The sequence below is a fragment of the Bemisia tabaci genome, chromosome 6, assembly GCF_918797505.1.
Source record: "Bemisia tabaci chromosome 6, PGI_BMITA_v3".
Taxonomy (NCBI): domain Eukaryota; kingdom Metazoa; phylum Arthropoda; class Insecta; order Hemiptera; family Aleyrodidae; genus Bemisia; species Bemisia tabaci.
Window position 1 is genome coordinate 41,136,516 of NC_092798.1, and position 23,080 is coordinate 41,159,595.

The following is a 23,080-nucleotide window of genomic DNA, read 5'->3' on the forward strand; positions in this document are numbered from 1 at the left end:
GCGCTCGGGGGTACCATGGAAACATTTTCGAGCACGAGGGGCTAAATTTTCCGTGTCAAAAATGTCCTAAATTTGCGATGAATCTGAAAAAAGATGGGGTTGGGGTTCCGGGAGTGAGTCTGACGAAGAAGAAGAGCGTGCTGTTAGTGCAGGGGCCGCCGCCGCCCCCGGGGCAAGACGAGAAACCCGCCGGCGCCCCCAAAACCGACGTCGTTGAGCGCAAGGCCACTGTCCTCGAGAATCATGGTTATTCCCTCGGCAAGACCATCGGCACCGGCTCTTATGCCACCGTTAAAGTAAGTAAGCGGCATTTTAAAACGATTGCTTGGCTTCATTCTCAAAACTTGTAAGTCAATTACAACGTATCAAAATCTCGGTTCTTTATTTCCATATCCCTTTCTTTTTAAATTTTATCCATTATTCTTATTTTTCTTATACATAAATTAAAACTAACAGATATTACCTACGGCTGCAGATTTTTACGGAATAACTGTGATAAGATGAAAAAAAAATAATAAGTGATGAGAGAAAATTCTGTATGTGATAATAATGAATTTGTTGTCCTCTTAAAAATGAGTAGGTATACTTACAAGAGGAAATTAGCCAAGACAAATTTTGAGATGCGTGTTTTCAGTTTTCAGCCATTGTCGTTCACTCACAATCCGCTTATGTGCTTTCACAAAAACTTATTACACGTGGATTATTTACTTATTTAGTATAATTTTTATTTTCAAAACTTACCATTTATTAAATGCACATATTTTACTGCTGGGAGGAGAGAACACAATTTCAGAAGTTATGTGCTCTTGAAGGAGTTCTTTGCGATCCAGCTTGTAATTTTTTCATGAGAAGGTTTTTTTTTTACAATTTTTTACCCCTCCCTTTCCTTTTCCTCCTGAAACCAGCTCTCTTCGTCATGATGATGTATTCATTTCGTTCATTAGTTCCCAGATGAATCCGTTGAAGTTATGAAGTGCCTTCAAATAGTTGGTACGCAACCCGCATTGGTTGACTTTGCAGGAACCTATAATTTACCTGGTTGAGAACACTGCCAGGGCCGGATTCGCCTACTTGCCGCCCATGGGCCGCCTGTATTTTGCCGCCCCCTTCTCATTCGTTTTGGAACATCAATAAAAACCATCAAGTAAACGTGCCGGAGGGGGAGGAATGCATCAGACACGTTTACTCGTGTTGGACACATTTTTTGCGAAAGCCCTGCCAAAACCACTAGTAAAATTTCACGGAACTTTGCGCGAAAGTTAAGTTTCGTAAACCTATCTCTGTGTGGACAAGACCTTCTACTTATGAGTACTGAACGAAAAAATTATGAAAGAACAAACTTAAATGTGGTTTAATAATTTTAACTTCCGCCGCCGCGCCGCGCTGAGCGCACTATATTTGGCGCAATGCATGAAGTATTCATGCAGTCTTGTAGGCGCTATGCGTTTCGCGTCGACCGCTGCCGCCGCTGCTGCTATGTCTGACGTAATGCGTGAAGTATTCATGCAGTCTCGTAGGCGCTAATATGTGTTACATGTTGACCGCCGCTCCGAGGGCTTCTCCTTTCCCTCTCAAGTCCTCGTCATCATTGCTCTCTGCGCCGCGCCGTTCCAGTCCAAATTGCGTGTTTGGTTTCTCGCTTAACTCGACTAATTAAAGGAGCCGTCTCTTGTTTACCCGAAAGACGACAAAATTAGGAAATGAGAGATTTTGTCACCTTTTCTCGTTAGTAATTTTTTTTCTGAATCCGACTTTAACTTCGCCGCCCCCTAAATTTGCCGCCATGGGCCGTGAACCACTTGGCCACCCCCTAAATCCGGCCCTGGACACTGCGTTGTTGTAGCTATTTGGTTCTGAAAGATTGAACCATTAATTATTTTATTTTGGCTCGAGTCAAGGCTTTAATATTTTTCCTACCTTTACATTCGTGGTACAGAATTACTGGCTCGACTTGCATGCTTAATCATCTGGATTATATTTTTTCCAGGTTGCAAATTCCGAACGGCACAAAACTCATGTTGCCGTTAAAATTGTGTCAAAATTTCAAGCACCTCCGGATTACTTAAAAAAATTTTTACCTCGTGAAATTGAAGTGGTGAAAGGCCTAAAACATCAGCACTTGATTAGATTCCTGCAAGCGATTGAAACGACACATAGGTTGGTAAATTTTATCAATACCATCATTATAGGTATCAGGGATCAACCTCTCAGACCATATTTGAGACTTTTTCTATTTTGGAAAATAAAATAAAATTAAATGGAGGTGAACTATTCTGGTTATCCTGAAAGGAGCTTTCCGAAATTGGCGTCCATGAAACTGAAATAAAGTACTAAAGTGTAAAGTGAGGCATACGCATTTTTGAGTTTTTGCTGAGTTTGAGTTTGTGAATCTTTAGTGGTTTTTTTTTTTTTTTTTTTTGTTTTTTTAAAAAAATAAATTGTGTTATATTATTTTAAGACTGCTCACTGTTGATCAAAGCACAGAACCTCTAACACAGGATCAATTTTTTGTATTTACAGGGTTTATATCATCATGGAATACGCAGAGAAGGGAAGTTTGCTGGACATCATAAGACGAGACTGTTATATTGATGAGCCTCGTGGGAAATTATGGTTCCGCCAACTTGTTGATGCTGTTGAGTACTGTCATGAAAAAGGAGTAGTTCACAGGTATAGTAGCTGGGTTATTTTAACGAATAGATCAGTTAAATCGTAATGTGATTGTACAGGCTGTAAACTAAAATTAAGAAGTAGAACCTTGTGACTGCAAGAATTACAGCCTAACAACCAATAGACATATTGATTTCCTCTTTTTAAACAATTGATGCTACCACAGAAATTCTTCTGTTAACTTTCTTACAGATATGCGCTTGTTAAAACACTTGAGTATTATTATTTCTTTCAATACAACTAAATCAAATTATTAAGGCAGAGAATGAATTTTTTAAACAGTCAGTCAATGTCAGAGCTGAGATGTATCTTTAAAGAGATTTTTGATCAAATGAGAATTTGTAAACCATGACACCTTGTGATCCAAAGAATCAATTCTTACATTAATACTATTCCCATTCGAAACATTGCATTATTCCAGAGGAGACAAAAAGATTCTTGCGAAGAAAATCGTTTACCATCATCACTCAAAAATCATATCAAATTTGTTTTCAATTTTCAGGGACATTAAGTGTGAAAATCTGTTGATGGACAGAGACTACAATATAAAGCTCTCAGACTTTGGCTTTGCTAGAGGGAGTATGAAGCCAAAAAGTGGAATTCCGATCATGAGTGAGACATTCTGTGGAAGCTATGCATACGCCTCACCTGAAATATTGCGTGGCATTCCCTATCAGCCTCAGCTATCAGATATTTGGTCAATGGGTGTTGTGCTTTATGCAACGGTCTATGGGCGGTTACCATTCGATGATTCAAACTACAGCCAGTTACTAAAAGTAAGTGATATAATAGAGCATATTCTTTATGTTGGTATGAGTGATAAGTTATAATTAAACTAAAAAAAAAAAAAAAATTTAAAAAAAGATGGTTTGAGGGCGTGAGTTAACCAATTAGGCCCTGTCCACACGAGCGTGGTTCGAGGAACTTATTCGACGAACTGCTCAGTTCCCGGAACTTGTTCCTTGAAAGGAGGGATGCTGTCCACACGAGTTTGCCCAAACTGGAACCGAAACTTCAATAAAACTATACAATTATTGCAAAATAATAGATTATTACGGCCGCCAAAGTAACAAAAATAAATGTCAAGACATGGAAAGGACGTAAAAAACAAAAACAAACAAATTCACATCAAAAGAAACATATGTAGAAGCTCGGAGTACAGGGGAAATCCCGGGTTTAGGAGGAATAAGTTTTCAGTTCAGCTAAAACTTGTTCCGGGAACAAGTTCCTCGAAATAACTTCCGCGAACCGCGCTTGTGTGGACAAAGCCTTATATTTTGTATTATTTATTAGAGCTTTTTTGTTTTGGCTACTTAACTCCTTCGCACAGACAAGTTTTTAAGGACAATTTTTGGAGAAACAAATATTCTGAGGACCGAGTTTCCTCGTTCAATACTGATAAGGATAGATATCGTTTTTAGAAAAATGGCAGATGATGTCATCAGTTTCCAGCGGATGTTTGTTAATTTTGGAATTAGAAATTCGATTGTCCAACAGATCTGTTATTTGTTGTTTAACTATAAGATTCAGCCACCAAAATTTGATTCTGCTATTGGCTCAACTGACTTTTTCAAAGTTATGTCGTCCTTCCAGAGAAAATATAGTTGACTCAAGGAAACTAAAGGATTATTTTTGATTACTAATTTTGAATTGCTGTTGAAATTCTCATTTTTGATGTTTCAGCAAGTTCAAAGTAAAGTAACATTTCCCAAAGAACCGAAAATTTCAACAAGATGCCGCACCTTAATACTCCAAATTCTGGCACCGGTCAAGCAACGAATAAGACTAGCAGGTATCAAAAATGATCCTTGGCTCACGGAAGTAGACAGTGAGTTGCCTCAAGGTACTTCTATTATTCCTGCTCCACAAACTGCAAACTTCATTCCAGCTCAATAAGCAGCCTAGCCGTGACATGGACTGAGCGAATTTCAGCGAAGAGTGAATTTTATCACCTCTTCGCAGATTTAAAGGCAGGGAAGAAAGGCCCTCCCTGGAGTCCACCTCATCTTATCAAAATTTTAGTGATATATTGTCAGGAAGAAGTAACTTTGAGATAAAATCAAATTCTAACGTCTAACGATATTCAAACATTTCTCCTCACAAGGCATTGTTTTTATTTTTTCATTAAAGATATCAGATACTGGCTGTCATGATAATCCTGATGTTCCTTTTTGGAAAATCAGCAAGAAAGTTAAATAACCTCTTGACAGGACAAAATATTTTTCTGAAGGATTTTTTTTTTTTTTTTTTTTTTTTTTTTTTTTTTTTTTTGTGCGCAGAATAACTTTCTGACTGATTTTAAATTTCAAAGCGATTTGAGAGGAATTTTTTTTATTTTTCAATGAGACCTGAATACAAAAAATTATTTTTGCCTACTCTCTTTGTACATCTCACGATTTTGGCGCCTGTTTTCTTAAATTGACATTGCCCAATTGAAATCATGGGCGAAATCAGCTGCAATAATTGAGAAAAGAAAAAATTGTACAAATTAAACCAAGTTTCAACTGACATTACATTTTGCGGATTGATTGGTTTTGGGGCTCGATCTCTGCAAATTCACATCCACCCATTAAATGTAAGGCTCTGAAAGAAAACATGTTATTTCTTCTTCCTGACCCATTCTTCACTAAAAAAGTTTGAAAAATTTTACTAAGTATATGGATGTTTTAAAAAATAAAAGTGGCTGCTTTTCTCTCTATTCGAAATCTTGTTTTTTTAATTTTTTGCACTGATACTTGACCGGGAAATTTAGGGTGGTCAAAGTTCACCTCCAGGCCCATTCAGATCGATCGAAACCCAACAATGATCATAAGAGGCAATTTAAGAGGTGTTCTTTCTACACCTAGTAATTATTTCAATGGAAGCTGAATTCCCGAGAACTTCGTGGCAGTCCATGTCACAGTTGGAGATTTTACTTATTTTAGAGTGACCACCCTTAATTTCAAGGAATTTAGCCTTGATTGGACGAGTTCAGAAAGGAACCAACCCACATTTTCGGAAAAATCGAGTTAATGTTTTTGAGTTCCACTAGTCGTACATATTCCCCTGCAATAAACTCAAAGTCGAGAAAAAAAAATTAGTCTGTGTTAGGAGGGGTTAAAATTTATTTATTACATTGAGCCTTAAGGAGAAATAAAACTCCAAACCTCTTTTTCTCAGTTTCAACTTTATGTGGGTTGGTTCCTTTCTGTTGAACTCACGCCGACCAATCCTCTTATCCCTCTAATCTGCAGGCCTAAAACCGGTTTTTTCTTTCCGTTTTGGAACTGTGAATATTTGCTCAATTCCTCTTCAAACATGTTGAATTTTCCCAACAAAGTCAGGTTGATCAACAACAACAAATCATTTGTTAATAAGATATGTGTGATACCTCAAATTTAAATTGAGACGTAGGGAGATGAAAGGTTTGAAAATAGACAATAGGTTTCTCACACAGTCATGTCTCAATAAGACTAGAGGTTAACCTCTGTCAGTTTGAAAATATCCCCACCCGCCACAAGTTAGGCATTGAAGTGTAGTGACTTAAACTTCTCCTATGAGAACTGATAATAAACTGCAGGTTGATCATTGAAACTATATCATTGAGACAGTAAAACTGTAAAGATGCTAAATCGATTACTGTGTTCCAAAATCTCTAGTTCTTTTTCATTTTTTCAAGGGAGATCAAACTAACAAGGCTTGAACTTTCCCCAGAATATTCTTCACACAGAGAAAAAAAAAATAACCTAAGTTTTCAGAATATGATGTTGCACAGTTTTCTATTTAGAAGATAAAGAATGACAGGAATTCTGCAACCATTTACGGTTAGCTGGCCTACCAAGATATGAATCTCAACAGTCTTACCATCAATTTGTATAAAGTGCACGACCATGATCAACAAAGCCTAATTTTGCCATGCTCTAGATCCATCAAGATCTTATGAACCGCAGTTGACTAGCGTTAATGAATTGGTCGACAGTTTAGATGATTCGGATTTGTTTTTGAAAATGTTTTAACTTCAAAGACTTGAAAAAAAAAAGAATCAAAATTTATTTAAAATGCTCTTCATGTTCAATACAGCTAGGATGGAAGTTCCTATGTCTTTCATGTACACATTTCTTTTAAAATTGAAAAAATAAATTGACCTTGAAAATGGGTCTAACTAAATGAGCATATTGAGAAAAGAAAACAGAACAGTTCAATAGGATGACTTCAAAGGTCTCCTTGATCAACTGAACAAGCTAATAAAAAAATAAGAGCAGATTTTTGACATTCCAACCCTTCTTCAGCAAGAACAGGGTTTGAATCCAATCTGCGGATATGGCTTCTAGAAGAATAAGCATCTCCATTTTGAGGACTTAACAATACTTTGCACCTTAAATTTACAATTTTACAAGAATCGCACCTTTGGAGAATTCTTCATTTTTATTCTGTGATGACAGAGAGATGCTCAAGAAGAGAACTGAATCACCTGAAACAAAAAGGAAAAGATCAACTCAGTAACTGTTATGTATGTCACAAAATTGTAGCTCGGAGGGTGAATCTTGTAAATGTGAAAAGTTGTAGGACTTGTCAGAATCCCTATTTTCGTCTGATATTATAAGGTCCAATAGATGTGGTTATATTAAAAAAAATGACATTTACCATGCTTTTCGAAGAACGGAACCTGAATTCCCATGCTTACTGTTACATATTTTGCTCAAAATCGAATAGAAACAGACTATTACAATTTGAAAGGAATGAATTTGATTCATAAAATGAGATGAGTGAACTGAAATTGCAATTCCTTGCTGATACTCGTCTATTCACAATTCAGAGTGTAATTCAGAGCATTGAGCTTCAAACCAGACTAAGGCTAAGTTTGATTCTGTGGACAGCGCTGATGTTCTTTCAAATTTTAAGACTTTTTAATTTCCCAGTCTTTCTCATAAAATGCCCTAACTATCCCTGATCTGATAAGAGCCCCTAAAATTCACGATTGCTAGATGTGTAGACAATCTGTGAATGCTGTAGATGGCAATCAGCGCACAACAGTCTTCAGGTCCAGGTGCAATTCCTGCAAGCAAACACCTTCTATCCAAGAAGCTGAAGATTTACTCTTCAAAAAGGAAATTTTAAAAAAATGCTCTACAGACATTACTTACACACATTTTAGAATAAAATTTGTTTTTAAAAATTTACTGAGTTAATTTTAATTTACACATGTGAATTAGATGACGCCAAGCCCCCGTTAACAGATGATGTGAGTGGCCAGACCTCCTGCGTAGAAACAGCAGAGGATGATCTATCCTCCAGGGACAGAGGAGGCAACTCTTGTCTAGCATCAATGGAATCCTCCAATTCAACAATCATCCAGGCAGAAACAAATGATGCAAAAGAACAGATGCAAACAGTCATGAGTCAATCTTTTTCTGACATCAGTGCTGCACCGTCCCTCCGATCAAACATGACCGGACTGTCCAAACTAATAGGATTGAAGCGTTTAGCTAAGCGGTAACTCTTTTGACTCTTCCCATTTCGATGAGCCAGTTGCGCTAGTCATCGAATTGCATTTTGATGATTTCAAATTATAGAGCAGCAAGCAACAAGCTCAGTCCAAATACCAGGCCCAATAGTAAAGATTCATTGCCCTCCATAGAACAGACGGTTGACATCATCCACACTGGTGGTTCATACAGTGGTTGCTTCCCTCTTGGTTCGATCCGTGTTTCAAGTTGAGAAACTAATGCAAATTGATGTATCACTAGTTGGACCACGTTTATCTGAACGGAACCAAGCCACATCAGCTATTGCCAAAAATTGGACAATTTAATGTTATACATGATAACGATTGTGCGGATTTTAGTGCAAATTTCAGTTTAGTTTCTGCATGGTACGAAGCAAATTCCTTAAAGTTTTCAAAGGAGTCCGCACGAACGTTCTCTTGTAAAAAGTTAAATTGCAGAGTTAAATTTGGCAATAGCTGATGTGGCTTGGTTCCTTGGTGCTTAACGCAGTTCAGTTGATGAATCCAAGGTGGGAGAAATCATAATATGAACTACTGCAGAAGATGCCGTTAGACATTGTGTTTTTAAAATGGCATATCACTGTTGATATTGGACAAAGAAACAAAACGCTTAGACAAATTTGATTATTTTTTGCTACTATATAGGCTCGAATCATCAAAACGCGATTCTGAGACTAGAACAACTGACCCATTCCAAATTCTGTCTTGAGAATTTTTATGGCAGATGCGCAACCTTCCTCACAATCTATAAAGACTTATACTCTCTGCTCAACATAACCATGTGAGATGCTTACTTTAAGCTCTCTCTTCATACAAGAGAATCTTCCAGAGACTAGGTATTCTTGGTGAAAAAATGATCAATTAGGCTTGTAGTCAAAATATTTAGTCTTAATTAAAAGGAAATGAAAAAATTAATGACTGTTACCTTTAATGAGTATCACTGAACATAGACAGTTGCTAACTTGATGAAAGTGGTTTATTATTTGAGCTAAAGGGTTCAGCGGGTGATTTACTTTCATTTTTTGATTTTTCCTTATCATTTTCTCCTCTGTTCTGAACAGGTGATGATGCTAGAATAGAAAAAAAACAAAATTACTCACATTAATATCCTTGTCTACTTGAATTTATTCAACACCCATCATTAAAGGGCTCCAAAATAAGTTTCTCTAACTAGTGCATTATTACAAGACAGTGAGTCAAAGTGTCAGTCTACCTGCAATTGGGAGTTGATCGAGCAAGAAAGTATTACAATCGAAAGGAAGAAAGTGTTAAATATTTTCTTCTTCTCAACAAACTCGTATCTTCCTCTTCAAAATTGAAGACCTATTGATAACCTTGAATTTGCTTTTGAATGAACCTTACGAGAGGGATCATCGGCTGGATTGTGCATTGAAAATAATTTTGCTTCAGTATGGCTCTTCACAAAATCAAAAACTGTTTTACAGGTTCATAGTAAGAAGAAAGTCAAGAGCATCACGATGAAAAATTCCATTGAGGGGTTGATCATTAAACATCTCAATGTTTATTAACTTTAGATGGAGCACCCTGATCATCCTCTACATTAAATGATGCAGGCATTGATGTTCCTTCGCCTCTTCAACAATTAGTCAGATCTGAGGAATCACCAACTACCTAAGTCTCGTACTGTGCTGCTCATCCTGTTATCAGCAACCCCGAATCTCTCTCCCTCCGTCCTCTACTTTACTTCTAATTACACACGAGGTACCTCATTCATCATTCTCCACAGGAAACCTAATTAGTGAGTTTATTTAATGATATTTTCTTTGAATACACACATTAAATAATAATAAAAAATAATATGAAGAAAAAAATGACACTAAGATGTGCTTAAAACATTAAATTATATCTCCAAAAATCATAGAAAAAAGTAGGATAATTAATGAAAGGAACTCATAAAATTTGACATTTTCAAAAACTATCCTCGATGAGCTCTATACACACAGCAAATGAATGACTGAGGATGTCAAAGCCAGCAAAAATGCTGTTTTATGCTACATCTGTTGATTTTGTGACAACTACGAATACTAGGATGGTTCCTGTAGGTTAAAAGAACGAGGAGGAACTACATTGTTCTATATTATCCTGGCTGAGCCACAAGAGCCTATCATAAATAAGAAGGCAGGGAAGTGTACTAGCAGGGTGGTTCAAAAAAAAATTTGTTGGCTCTCGTCTTGTCATGCATGTTCCAGAATTTCTACTGGGAACCAAAATTTGAGATGAAATTTTTTTTTTAATCGCCCTAATGTACTAGATGGCTGAGAATCCTGCAAAAAAATATCAGTACATGGTTTCAGTCCTGACTTAAGAATCTTCAGTATATTTTCAAAACTGGTTTATAATCATGATTCTGCAAGGATATGATATTTCCTGACTTTTTGATCTTTGAAAAACATGTTGGCATTATTTGTCGGACAATCTTCATGCAAGTTCGGCTTTCTTATCTAGATTTCACATAATTCTTAGGTTTTGGATGTCAACATCATCTTATCTCATTTAGTGTCATTTAGAAAATCCTTGAATGATACAAACCTTTCACAAAAAGAGGTAACTCCTCAGGTGTATGCATAAGCTCCTGCCCTGCCGGCGAATCTCTAAGAGCTGCAAGCGTGACTCCCGATCGATAAACGGCTGGAATTGAGATATGCTTTGTCAAATTTTCGTTCCTCGCATGCTGCCGCAGAACGTTTACCACCTGCCCCAAGACGTTCAGTTTCTTCCACAATGGATCCTGATGCCTGGTCAGGGGTCTCAGATCCGTGTCAGGACTCCAGCGCGAGATGATATCGCTCCTGCGGATGAGTAGGATTGATGGGCTGGACAATTGCGGCAGCAGAGTCGCTTCGCTCCTGCATGACAGAGGATTTGTAAGGAACACTCCACGGGAACCAACTCCGTACACCATTTGATGGTGCCACCAGTCAGCCTCTGTACCTGCCCCACCAGCTTGCAGGTTCAATGTTAAGATTGGAACAGCTCCTGCAACATGAAAAAAGAGCAATAAAGGATCATAAGTAAATATTATTTTCTGACTGTAACTAGAAAGAAATTGTAAAGGATGGGTAGCTCTTAAATGCAACCTTGAATAAGAGTTGGAAGATGAGACCTGGAGCACCATGTAAAATCCTTGTAACAATCACATGGAAATGGCGGGTCTCTGAGAACGCAAGGACTTCACACAGGGGTTAACTGTTCCAAATTTTCTCCATCATATTAGACCAAAAGTCCAGGATTCTACAATATTTGTCCTTGTTCCAATTTTTGTTCCACTATGTTATAATGAGAAATTCTTTGACAAAAAGGATTATTAGTCCATAGGATTGAAGAAACCAGCTGCTTTTAGAACTTCAATCTAATATATTGGCAGTTGTTTACTTTTCCGTTGCAGATGGCTGCACTGCTGCTGTCAAATGGCAACCAGAGACAGACTAAAACTGGCGACGCTGCCAGGCACAATGAAACGAACCGGTTAACCGCAGAAAACCTTCAAAAATAAACAATCAGCATTTTATCTGACAATGGCTCTGGCGCAGTTGATGGAAGAAATTATTATCAAGACAAGGAGTGAAAAGAAATCATTTGGTAAGCCGATCTTCAATTAAATTCATAAAAAAGATATGACCAAGAGGTTTAGGAGGTTTGCCTCTCCCCTTGGATAAAAAAATCTCCCTGTAGGAAGGCCCAACTTTTTATTGGACTTGCTACTTTTAACTTTCGGACTGCCCCTTTCTTTTGCAATTTTTTAATCTGGAACTTTTTAGTGAGCATTTTCTCAGTTAATCCATAGTTTCAAAAATTCTCGGATAGAAACTTAAAGACTTTTCGAAAAATTCGCATCAACCTCTATTCCTTGATTTTGAGAGCTAACGGAATCAGTATTTCACCCAATTAGCTATTAATGTAGTGTGAGAAGTGTTTGATTTTAAGTACCTAATGATGTGCATTTACCTCATGATGATGGTTAATTTAATGATTAAATTGAGGGTTTGAGGAAACTTCCCATGTTCTGAATAAGCAAGACATCCCTGATATTATGAGTGTAATTACTGCGAACGATCACAGCCTTGATAAATCTCCAATTATGGATACTTGCAGAACCAAAACCAAAAACTCACCTTTTTTTATCCAACTGGCCAGCCATGAAGACAGGCAGATATTTCTTTTTGGATACATGTGGAAAAATTTGGCATAAATAAGGTTGTTCGAAGCGTGATGAAGACCTCTGATAAGATCAAAATGGGAAGCGCCTGCGACCGAGCGAGAGAATAAGTATTCTGGAAGTGGAGAGCAGTCTGCACGAAATCGAGTGTTGACACCTGCTTTGACCTTGTCTACCAACACATGTACACCTAGCGCCACCTGAGAATTAAAAAGTGAATAGACATGAGGTTCAGCACCAATTAGAGTGTAATAAAAATATGTGATCATCTACGTGAGAAGAACCCTACTGCTAAAAAATCAAGACTGATCTACACAGGTCAGTCATTTCCGCAGAGGAGTATTAAGACCTTACTGCAGCCTGATTGTTGAAATTTTTTGTTTGTTGGGACAACATAGATGACACAGGTTAAAAGGCGGAGCAAGATTGGTCAGCTATGTCTTATCGCTGCTTTGTCGTACCTATGTCGGGTTGAACTCACGACAAGCTAACGGCACCTCTTAAGTTTCCGACAGTATGTCGTCCATTCCACCTGACAAAGGCATGACAAAGCAGCGATAAGACATAGCCGACCAATCACGCTCCGCCTTTTAACCTATGTCATCTATGTCGTCCCGACAAACAAAAAATTTCAACAATCAGGCTGCTGTGCACTGGCAGCAGGAAGTTTAAATGCAATGCATTTCTTAATGGGGAAGCCAATCATGCGTCATACTAACTGAAGTTGAATAATGGTTGGGCGGGGGCATTGGTTTTAAAAAGATGCGAAGTGACTGACCTGGGTGGATTAGTCTTGCAAAAAATTCAATTCAATTTTTTAATTTACTAGTGCTTAGAGGGATGTTCCATGAAGATTTTGGCATTCAAAACTATTCAAAATGTTCAACCAAACTGAAGTTTGAAATTTACTGCTTACCACATTTTCAGGGAAAGCAATTTGAAGTTTACAATTGCTGTGTTCAGGGCTTAAAACACTTGTTAAACAACGCAGCTTCACATTAATTCTAGGGACCAAAATGAACCGAATCAACTAGTAACTTAGTAAACTTATGCTTTGATAGTGTATTTAATTGATCTTTGGATACTTTCATGTCAATCTTCTCAACTGCACCACTGCGCGCCAATGTCCACCAACATATTATACTTATTCCTCTTTTGATAAGCTCCTGAAATGTTCCTTCCCTTACTTGGTGAATATACCTAGGATTTTTTTTTTTTTTTTTTTTTTTTTTTTTTTAACAAAATACTACCAACAAATATCATACAAACCATGGCATTGATGACGGCGGTTGCGCCACAGGCTGAGACTCCAAGTTGCGACGTCTGTTTTCGTGCTGCTTCTTGCTCAGCCCAGATCATTGTTTGCTCAATGGCTGGGGCTGCATTGTCAGGGCTTTCTGAGCCATTTTCATTCTAGAGGAAAAGAAGAGGCATGTTCAAGTAAAGATTGGATGAAAAAAATCGAAAAAGTAGCAATGGCTGGTCTGGCACACTCTCCATGGGAGATAAGCTAGGACTCTGGCACAAAGAGTTGCAATGAATCAGTTTCTAAACATTTAAACTTGTTAAGTGGTTGAAAACTCTGTCATCAACAGTCCTCAAAAATGATTACTGTTTCAGTAATCAATGGCGTATCTCTTAACGGTGAAGCAAAGCTTACTGATGAAACAATCATTTATTTTCAGCTCTAGGTTTTGTTCAAATTAAAAATTCTCAGTTATACATATTTATGTTTTTAAAATATTAATGCTCATGTAAGAAATCACTTTTACCCAGTTGTCAAAACTGAGAGCGATTTTTTTCTGCAGACATTAAGTTCTAGCGAGGAAAGGTTGATTACTACAAAGCTATTGTGCTGAGACTTTCTTAAATTAAAATAGAATTAGATTATCATATTAAAAGCATAGGTGTTACCATGACCACGGTGATGATACTCTTAATATTTCAGATCTAGAATAATTAAGGTTTTGTTGTTCGATTCAGAAAATTATTGAAAATTTGCAATTGCTGCAAAGTAAAAAGATTCTAAATTTTGATGATATCAACAATCCATTTATCAGGAAACAACAAAATCATCACAAATATTCTGAGTGAAGAAAAATGTCTATTTTTTATTTACCAAGTTGGAGAGGTCTGGTTCAACGAAAGATGACTGTTTATCAAGAATGAGCCGTTTTGCCATGACACAATGGTAGAGCGCAGAGTTCAGGTTCAGTTGATGGCTGTCAGGTGACAGCTCTCCGATACTGTCACTCCACGATTCACCAGGTGAGTATAAATCGGCACTGTGCTTGCTTAATCGATAACTTAAACTACTAGAACTACTAGAACAGGGTAACGCGTCAGCACTCAATGAAGGTGAAACTGAGTTACTTCCTTTGGTATCTCGCACTTCTTCAACCCTCTGGCTAACTTCTGTCGAAGTAGAGCTCTGGCACATTTCATTTCTCGGCACTGTTTCTGGTAGGTTCGGATTCCGTTCCGACTTGGATGAGTCATTGTTCATTTTATTAACATTTAAACCCTCTGGCCTGCACATATGGTCTCTTGAACAGGATGGCTTATCTAGGTCGAACCTACCACAGTCTTGTAATGTGCTTAAATTATTTGTTTGATTATCAGACTTAAGTAAATTTTTAAACAACAACGGAATGTCCGAATTCGACATGTTTTGATCGTTTGCTGGCTGCACCTCTGAGCATTCTGAGTTTTCCTCCGAATCAAGTCCATATGATGGTCCAGGATCAAAGTCCATTTCTAAATAATCCATGTCTGGAGAAGAATTCCGGTCAACTTCTTCCCTTGGTGGCCCCACGTTTAATTGATAGAAAGAACTTGGCAGATCAGCCATTCGGTCTTGGGGCTCTTTGTAGGTGTAGATGCAATACTCATCCTCGTTTCCACTGGAACTGTCATCATCCACGCAATTGCCAACTTTGGGGGGGCATTTATCGACAGTTTGTTGTGAGTCTACATTGTTCCTGACATATGAATCAAAAGCACTCAGATTTGCCTCATCGCTGTTTATTCTGTAATGACTATCTCCGTTGGCAATGTTATTCACTTTGCGAGAGCACTCTCCACCTGCTGTTCCATTTGGAATATTGCAAGTAAGATGCTTAGGTTTTGGTTTTGCTCCAGTGCAATGCTTACCACAGTCATTGTGCAATGATGAATCAATACACGAGCTACTACCAGGACTGCTGTAGAGACCAGTTAGGTTATTCTGATTTCCATTAAAACCATTTGTGATGTTGTTGAGGGAGGAGATATTTTCGACACCACTCGAGGAGCAGTGTGAATTAGATTGGCTTGAGTGAGGTTCTTCGTCGTCATTCATGGTGGCAATCTGCATGTATCTTTCATTAAAGTTGTGTTTGAATGTTCACCACTTAAATCATATGTATTTACTAGAATATATTGGTGAACAACTCACAGACATGGGAGTAATTTTAGCTCATACAACAGTTGACCAGGCAAAAGCTGAGGGTGAATCTGTTAAAATGCTTTTGATGACACCTATTGAAACAGTTGTAACAACCAGCAACATATTCCAAGCTAATGACGCAGTTCTTTTGGATTGGATTTCTGGTGGATACTTATAGTAGCTAAAAAAATGGTTTCTGATTTGATAGAGATGAGTAATTACTTGCTAATGATACCTCCTTTGTCGCAGGACTTGCATTCACATATTCACGCAGAGGTAAACACACTTCGTAAGGCTGAGGTTAGAGGAAAAAAATCAACTGGGTACAAGCCAAATAAACTTGAACACATAGAAGAGGAAAAATATGATGGACGAAACAGTAATATTATGTCATTTTGTAGAAATTATCGATACTGAGCAGTGACAACTTCATGTGTTAGAGGACTGCGGGCTGCACAGTTCCTGATGTCACGACACTTGCACCTTTGAACGAAATGTCATGCACTGAATTGTGTTGATATTTAAACAAAAAGATAAATTTTATCACATTAGTTGTCAATCACTTCGCGGCGCGTGAGATGAAACGATTTTCATAAAAATATAACCCAAGTCAAAAGATGGAATCTTTCACTCCTCAAAAATTCTGACGTTGTTATGAAGTTGCATAGAGGACTCGTAAGAGTAGAGCCTACGTCCTTGAGATTGTTTTGTCCTCGTCCTCGATGCCATCTCTCCATCATCAAAAAACTTAAGCTTATGCAATTTTAGTTACATTCATGCATATTGAACTAACCTAACTTCTAACTTAGGAGCGAACGTCATCATGAACTACTTTGAACAGAGACCTATATTTTTTAATCTTCCATGCAGAGTTCCCCCCAAAATTTTAATAGGTTATGTGAGTTTTTTGTCTTGTCTTGTTGTGTCTGAAAGTCTATAGTATTATGTACTGAAATTTACAATTGGATTTACTTTCTTCAATTTTCAAATGATTTCAGTCGTCTCTCAGTAACTCTTACGCTCTTCAGTGCGAAATTCATCATCCTACCTTTGAAATTGTTCAAGTCGACGAGCAAAATGAACGAAACAGAAGAGCAAATGTGTCTTGAAAACATAGAAGAATATCTCATGGATCATGACAAAATCGTAAGTTTAATTTGCTTCCACCCTTTTTATAGTATTTTTTTTCCAGAGAATTGCATCAGGTTCTCATGTCAATCTCCGGATCTCTACTCAGATTCATAAGATGATATCTACTCAATTTGGCTCAAACTCTGCGTATGCTTCATAGATAAGGCATTGTTTAGTGAGGAGTGATCAGTGTTCGCAGGTCCTCAGTGTGCAGAGTCTCTGTCTCTGACGCTCTCCACGCTGATATTGGCTGCTTCATCATTCCGTGACGTCAGGTGTACGGACTGTCCAAGATAGGGAAGCTTTTTCCCCATAAGTTTTTGGTTTGTATGCGGTCCATGCCGGTATGGGAAAGGTCCGCACAGCACATATGTATCTGTATGTTTGGGATCACCGCGAGTGATACAGTCATGGATGCTCAATCTGATTTTACAAATAAGGTGCTATCAGGGTGAATAACTAAAGGAGCAGATGACATTTGTACTATCAAACACATTGAGTGAAAGCCTAGAGACGAAAGAGTGCAGAATCCTGTAAACTACCACAGTTTTGCCTGTCTGCCAGCTTTCCAAATAAAATCCCACTGATTTCCAAAGTTGCAGTAGGTCTCTTCTTTTTTCATTTCATCTTTATCATCAAAAATCCACATCTACATTATAATGCCAAAATTCTGCCTAGGGTTATAAACGAGCATTTTCTGCACCTCTGGAGAAATGCCATATGGAGTGACGGATATCATAAAAAATGAGTTCCTTTTATTCAGTACGTATATGCCCTTTAGCAAAGGCATTCATGGGGTCTACACCATTGAGTACATAGAGTCGTAATGTATGTGGTAGAGCTGGCGCCACTTTTAAGCATTTTCCAGGTCCCAAATTCCGAGATTCCTGTGCGGCGCCGGGTCCCTTTTTCGATACATAATTGTTTGTTTGCGATACACGTGGTACACCTTCTCACTATCAGAAGTTTCGGTCTTCCCAGGAAAGGCCAACTCAACAGAATTGCCTACATTTTGTCTCCCTTTTCTCTTCTGTACTATTTCCCTAAATATACTTACATAACCCTCTCGTAAAAGTTGATGGTTGAAAAAAAAAACCAATCTCAAGAGAATTTCCACTTGCTACCTGTGATACAAGAGACTCCAAGATCTGACAAATTACAGTTTCTTGTCATCAACGCCTCTCCATTCCCTATAAAGTTACCAGCCATACTCCCTGCAAGGATCCTTGACTTTCCACCCCTTTCATTAAGGGCTTACGAAAAAGTAGGGAAAGGAAACCTTATGAAGGTTACAAATACATATAATGTACACTGAATTTTTGCTGTTATCTAACTACGTGCCGATTTGAAACAATTCTAATTTGATGTTTCAGGTGACCTACAAATATCTAAGCCGCTCTCTGAATATATCAATGAATGATGCAAAAAGGTAAGTCCATTTGCCTATTATTCTAATTAATCCTGCAAATCATATACAAATTAGGAGTTTCCCTCTTGTTGTGTAACTTGGCTAGAATACCTAGTGGAAGTGGTCTGCACCAAGAGATTGTCCTAATATTATTTAGGGTTATTTCTAGGCTACTCAAACAATCATGGCCCTTAATAAGATAACCCAATTTTTTCTTGTACAGAAGAGAAATCTTCAAAAATTCCGCTCCTTTTTTCCTAGAGACAACATGTGCGCAAGTTTTTCTCAAGCTCTTATCTTCAAAAATTGGAAATCCGCATTATGATTTTCATTTCCAAAAATTAGAAATTGTTTGAATTTTTTCTTTCAAAATAATAACTGGACTGTTTAAGTTGAGCGAAATCTCTGATCCTTCACAATACAATACTATACAACCATACTCAACGGTACTCCTACCTCAACATCTAACTGGACAAGTTTATTGCATCAGTGAACAAGGATTATCACCTCTACAAACAAATTTTAATCGGATATCTGTCAGGTTTATATTTATCTTGACATTCTTGTAAAGATTTTGAAAGTAATGGAACATTCTAACTAATTGTAAGCTGCATTGACTGTAATAATGTGATTCCTGTTTACTTTCTGAGTGTTTTCATTTGATCTAAATAATTTTATCTCTGTCACTGATAGGTTACTTGCTAAGTATGCTTCAACCAGCAAGCATAAGCCTGATCTCTCTTCCGTTTATGCTGTTGGGGGAGAGTTGAAAAATGATGGAGGATTCTCTGTGATAATCGCTCAAGATGAAGATCTAGACTCTGTGAAATCTCAGTTCAAAGAAGTATCTTGGGAACAGTTATACAGCTTGCAGAAGAAAGGACAACTGTGTGATCTTAATACTTTGCTTATTGCAAATAATGTAACTCCAACCGATGAAAACGAAAATAGGTGAGCCACTTTTACAATTGCCTTTACAATTTTAACCCCGATAACTATTTTTAGACTGTACGTCTCGTGAAAGCAGTGAATCAAAGATGAGTGTTTAAAACTGCATTTAGAAACGTTACTTACAATCTTCACTATGAAGATAAAAACTTTTACTGAGCTTGATTAGACAAAAGCAGTCGAAAGAAAATCAAAATTTGTAACTATTATTGTATTTCGACCTGATAATGGACTGAAAAGTCCGAAATGATCATAGTCTGAACTTCACTAACTTAACAACCAGGACCGAGAAATGAAAGTAAGTCATAATCTTGAAAATTTAAATGTTAATTGTCTCTTATTCAAATTTAATTTCAGAGGCATTTTGAGTTAAAATTCATTGAAAAAGAAAAGAGAAATTCAGGAATGATCTTGTACCTAATCACCCAAAATTTTAGGTACCTAAGCTGTTCATAAATATGAAATCCAGAATTAATTTCAGAGCACAAGTCATGCACACTATGTATCAGATCTTTGGATAAAGAGTGTCCTCTACTGACAAACCAAGTGCCAAATCATTGTCACAAAGTCGTAACGACATCGTAGCAAGGCTATTTGGAAACCGGACTTAGTGACAATGTGTTTGCACATGTTTTGACTGGCAGGTCAGCTAAAGCTTGTTAGCAATAATCCCCAGATCATCCAAATTAATCAAAAACTTTTTTGGTGTTGCCTTTTTAGCATTAAGATTTTTAAAAACCTTACCTTATGAACAACTCTTGCAGTGTCTCATTTACAAATTCAGTCTAATCGAAAGTTTAAGAATCTTTCAAATGCCTAAAACTGATTTTAAAATTTTTTCAGTGTTGTCGGCATTCCATATTGGAAGGATCCGAAAAGGGATGACATTGCTGCACGTAACGCGACCACTGCAACAACCTCAACAATTGCTAAACAAGAGCCAAAAGTTCCGCCCAAAAAAGCACCTTCACCCCAGAAACCAGCTCAGCCGTCCAAAATCCCTCCCAAGACACCGCCTAAGGCTACACCCAAGGTATTGTATTAATTGTAGTAGTTACATCAACATCACGGAGGTCAAGGCTTGTGTTGCCACACTCAGATAGAACTGGTAGCTTCCATCCAAAGTGTCCACAATTTATTATAAGCTTTATGACTCCTTAAGTTATAAAATTTCTCACCAGTGGTATTTTAAGAGTTGTTAAGAAAACTGCAAAGAGAATACAACTAATAGCAAATTTTTCTCTCAATAATCTTAAAAAAAGGGGAGAAAAATTGTACGTCCCTCTAAATTACAGGGAAGCAGGATCTTCCAAGCTTCCACATTTTCTCGCGCTCGGCTGTGGGCTTTCCACAAAATTTCCCACCTCTCTAAAAAAAGATGCCCTTTTTTCTGTTTTTTGTTGACTTTCAAAATTTTCCCTCCTTCCACATTTTGGAGGCTTTTTCACAGATTGAGCATTTTCTGCACCCCTGTTAAATTAAACCACATTTTTATTCAAATAATGAGTCCCACTCGAAACATCTACACCATTGAAATCACATGAATTCAACAATGCATATTGAAACGAAGTAGTCAGTTTCCTTTTTTCACATCTGGGCGTTAAGAATGATATAATGGAAAACATGATTTTATGTTGTGTTTTCATGGCTTCACATACTCTTATTACCCAAAGAACCTTGCAAGAAATACCAAGAAATCCAGTACCAGCTTAATTTTGTCATTATTCAATATGATGATGTTCTTCACAACCTCCTGAGCAGGATGAGCCTCCGAAATTAAACTTTATTTGTGTTCATGTCAAGTAACATGGGGTTAAAAGTGAAATTTTCTGCATTCTTACTTTCGTTTTCTCATTTCATTTGCTGTGGTACGCTGCAGGTACGCACGCTGTTTGTATGGTGACACTGCCCTGCATGCTATCTTTGTTTGGAAAAATTTGATTCCTATGGTCTATCTTATCCTTCAGGAAGATGAGGAAAGAGAAGCTCTCCTTGGACTGCAATCTGATGTTACTACATTTTTTACCAGATAATATGTGTTAAAATTGTGAAAAATCAGTTTTCAGCCCCTCCTTTTTTTAAATTGGCGCGGTTAATAGTTCGGTTTTAAAAACTAACTGCAGGATCCTTTCATTTTTGTCGTCTCATTTTTTTACAGCCCAGAATTGCTGCTCAAGATAATGGTTCAATAATCAGTTTCCATGCTCTGTTTGATGACCTCTTATCTACTGCTACCTATGCTAATTTTTTTTAAAAAAATAGATGAAAAATCCATACCAATTAATATCATATTCTAAACTATTACAACTTTGAAATTATTTCTTGGTTTCAATCATGTATCATTTTATAGTAGTTGCGTAAAAGAATTTAACCCTTTCCGGTCCGCGGCAGTTTTCCACGGCCGTCGTTAAGTGAGGTTAAGGTAGCAGCGATGTTGTACAAAGACAGTGGTTTCCAAAGGCTCCACCAGAGGCCGCCACTTGCTGGAGCAGTCGAATATACCCGATATTGCACAGAAGTTCAAACTTTTGGGCGACTATATCCGACATCGGACCTAAACGCGTTATTTTTCACGGCGAATATATCCGACATTGGACCGGAAAGGGTTAAGGAAGGAGTTACAAAATCATTCAAATACTGTCATGTGAGAAATTTTTCTTCAATTCTTTTTTCTAACTAATACTAATATTTAGTTTTAAAAAACATAGATGTAAAATAATTTCTTGTCCTCCTTTTGTGCTTCTTAACTAATATTTTTATTTTTTTCTCCTAGTCCAAAACCAGTCCTAGTCCAAAGAAAGAAACAGCAGCAAAAGATAAAAGTACTGGGAATAAGTCTGGAGGTATTGCTGCTATGTTTGCAGCTCAGCAATCTAAGAAAGATACCGCTCCTAAGTCAAAGGTGAGAGGGTTCACAAATTTCTTAATGTGTGTCGCATTTCTCAAGTATGTACTAATTTGTTTGAAAGTTATCCATATCATTTCGCATTGTTCTTTGCCTTTCCTTTAATTTTGCAAAGTTTAGTTGTCCTATTTTGTTGCTGCACCTGAACTTTTGTATAGTTCTCCACCAAAAACTTCCCAGTTTGTGAAACTCATGGAAAATCAGTCTCTTATTTTCCGTGTAGCTTGTAAACATCGGTTAACTAACAAGACGATCTTATAACTCATCAAGGAAAGTGTGCAGAACTTATCGCTATTTGAGCTCTGCTAAAGAAGTATTCAAACATTCATGGGCCTTATTTGCCAAATTCTCCCATCAATCGAACTCTAGCTGTCAAAAACAAAGAGCTGTAGCCAACCATGACCCCTAAAAAATTGGTACTTTTGCGTTAGATCTTTACAAGCAAGGGCAAAAATAGTTTTTGACCGTTTGGTCGTGACCAAATTAAGGAAGGGCCCTAAAAATTGTGGAGGATAAGAGTTTTTTCCCTTTTTTTCTTCTTTGAAAGTTTTCAGATTTTCCACTCTTGTGGAATTTTGGCACTTATCCTAAAATGTAACGGAATTTTGATGTGTTGATTCTGTTGCCAAAACCCAGCGCATTACAGAAAATTGTGGAGGCCTAGAACAATCTGCACCTGTTCTTATGAGAAGTTACTGTTCAGAGCTACCAATCTGGATATATTTGCGTTACGAAGACTCCTTGCGAAATTTCCAGCTTATCAATTATTCTCTTAATGGCACCATTTGAGATTGGAAAGAAGAAAGCACAATCTGTCATGTTTGTCATGAGTCACTGATAAGTAACGTTCAAACTAGTTGTAACACGATTTGTTGTGAAGTGCGAAAGAATGTTATTCTTCATAAATTTACCTGTCTCTTTTTCTTCTT

The 23,080-nt window shown here is 37.4% G+C and overlaps 3 protein-coding genes across 3 annotated transcripts in view; 2 read left to right on the forward strand and 1 right to left on the reverse strand.

The window, feature by feature from the left end:
* Positions 1-14,411, forward strand: LOC109036429 (testis-specific serine/threonine-protein kinase 4). The gene is made up of 9 exons (XM_019050637.2): positions 1-296; positions 1,988-2,157; positions 2,521-2,670; positions 3,173-3,446; positions 4,354-4,513; positions 7,863-8,142; positions 9,601-9,914; positions 11,562-11,755; positions 14,393-14,411. The coding sequence occupies exons 1-7, from the start codon at positions 78-80 to the stop codon at positions 9,635-9,637; spliced, it is 1,290 nt and encodes a 429-aa protein (XP_018906182.2). The 5' UTR covers positions 1-77; the 3' UTR covers positions 9,638-9,914; positions 11,562-11,755; positions 14,393-14,411.
* On the reverse strand, positions 6,676-16,433 carry LOC109036420 (uncharacterized). Its single transcript, XM_019050623.2, has 6 exons — positions 14,452-16,433; positions 13,602-13,745; positions 12,289-12,532; positions 10,706-11,152; positions 9,081-9,225; positions 6,676-7,120 (listed from the first exon to the last, which is right to left on the reverse strand). Exons 1-5 carry the CDS (start codon positions 15,685-15,687, stop codon positions 9,113-9,115), a joined length of 2,184 nt encoding a protein of 727 aa, XP_018906168.1. The 5' UTR covers positions 15,688-16,433; the 3' UTR covers positions 6,676-7,120; positions 9,081-9,112.
* The window catches only part of LOC109036426 (uncharacterized), a 15,964-nt gene continuing 7,343 nt past the window's right edge, over positions 14,460-23,080 (forward strand). The window contains exons 1-6 of the mRNA XM_019050631.2: positions 14,460-14,600; positions 16,758-16,905; positions 18,264-18,319; positions 18,992-19,249; positions 20,090-20,279; positions 22,020-22,148. Of these exons, the coding sequence (XP_018906176.2) occupies positions 16,837-16,905; positions 18,264-18,319; positions 18,992-19,249; positions 20,090-20,279; positions 22,020-22,148 (702 nt within the window). The 5' untranslated portion in view covers positions 14,460-14,600; positions 16,758-16,836. The remainder of the gene's footprint in view (positions 14,601-16,757; positions 16,906-18,263; positions 18,320-18,991; positions 19,250-20,089; positions 20,280-22,019; positions 22,149-23,080) is intronic.

What these genes read in the sequence shown, in the direction of transcription:
- LOC109036429 (XM_019050637.2), top strand. Translation starts at nt 78, where the DNA reads ATGAATCTGAAAAAAGATGGGGTTGGGGTTCCGGGAGTGAGTCTGACG. An exon ending in GCTCTTATGCCACCGTTAAA is followed by an intron (nt 297 to 1,987) that starts GTAAGTAAGCGG and finishes TATTTTTTCCAG; the next exon opens with GTTGCAAATTCCGAACGGCA. An exon ending in AGACAGTGAGTTGCCTCAAG is followed by an intron (nt 4,514 to 7,862) that starts GTACTTCTATTA and finishes CATGTGAATTAG; the next exon opens with ATGACGCCAAGCCCCCGTTA.
- LOC109036420 (XM_019050623.2), bottom strand. Translation starts at nt 15,687, where the DNA reads ATGCAGATTGCCACCATGAATGACGACGAAGAACCTCACTCAAGCCAA. An exon ending in CCGCCGTCATCAATGCCATG is followed by an intron (nt 12,533 to 13,601) that starts GTTTGTATGATA and finishes TTTAATTCTCAG; the next exon opens with GTGGCGCTAGGTGTACATGT. An exon ending in GTTACCTCTTTTTGTGAAAG is followed by an intron (nt 9,226 to 10,705) that starts GTTTGTATCATT and finishes TTTCTATTCTAG; the next exon opens with CATCATCACCTGTTCAGAAC.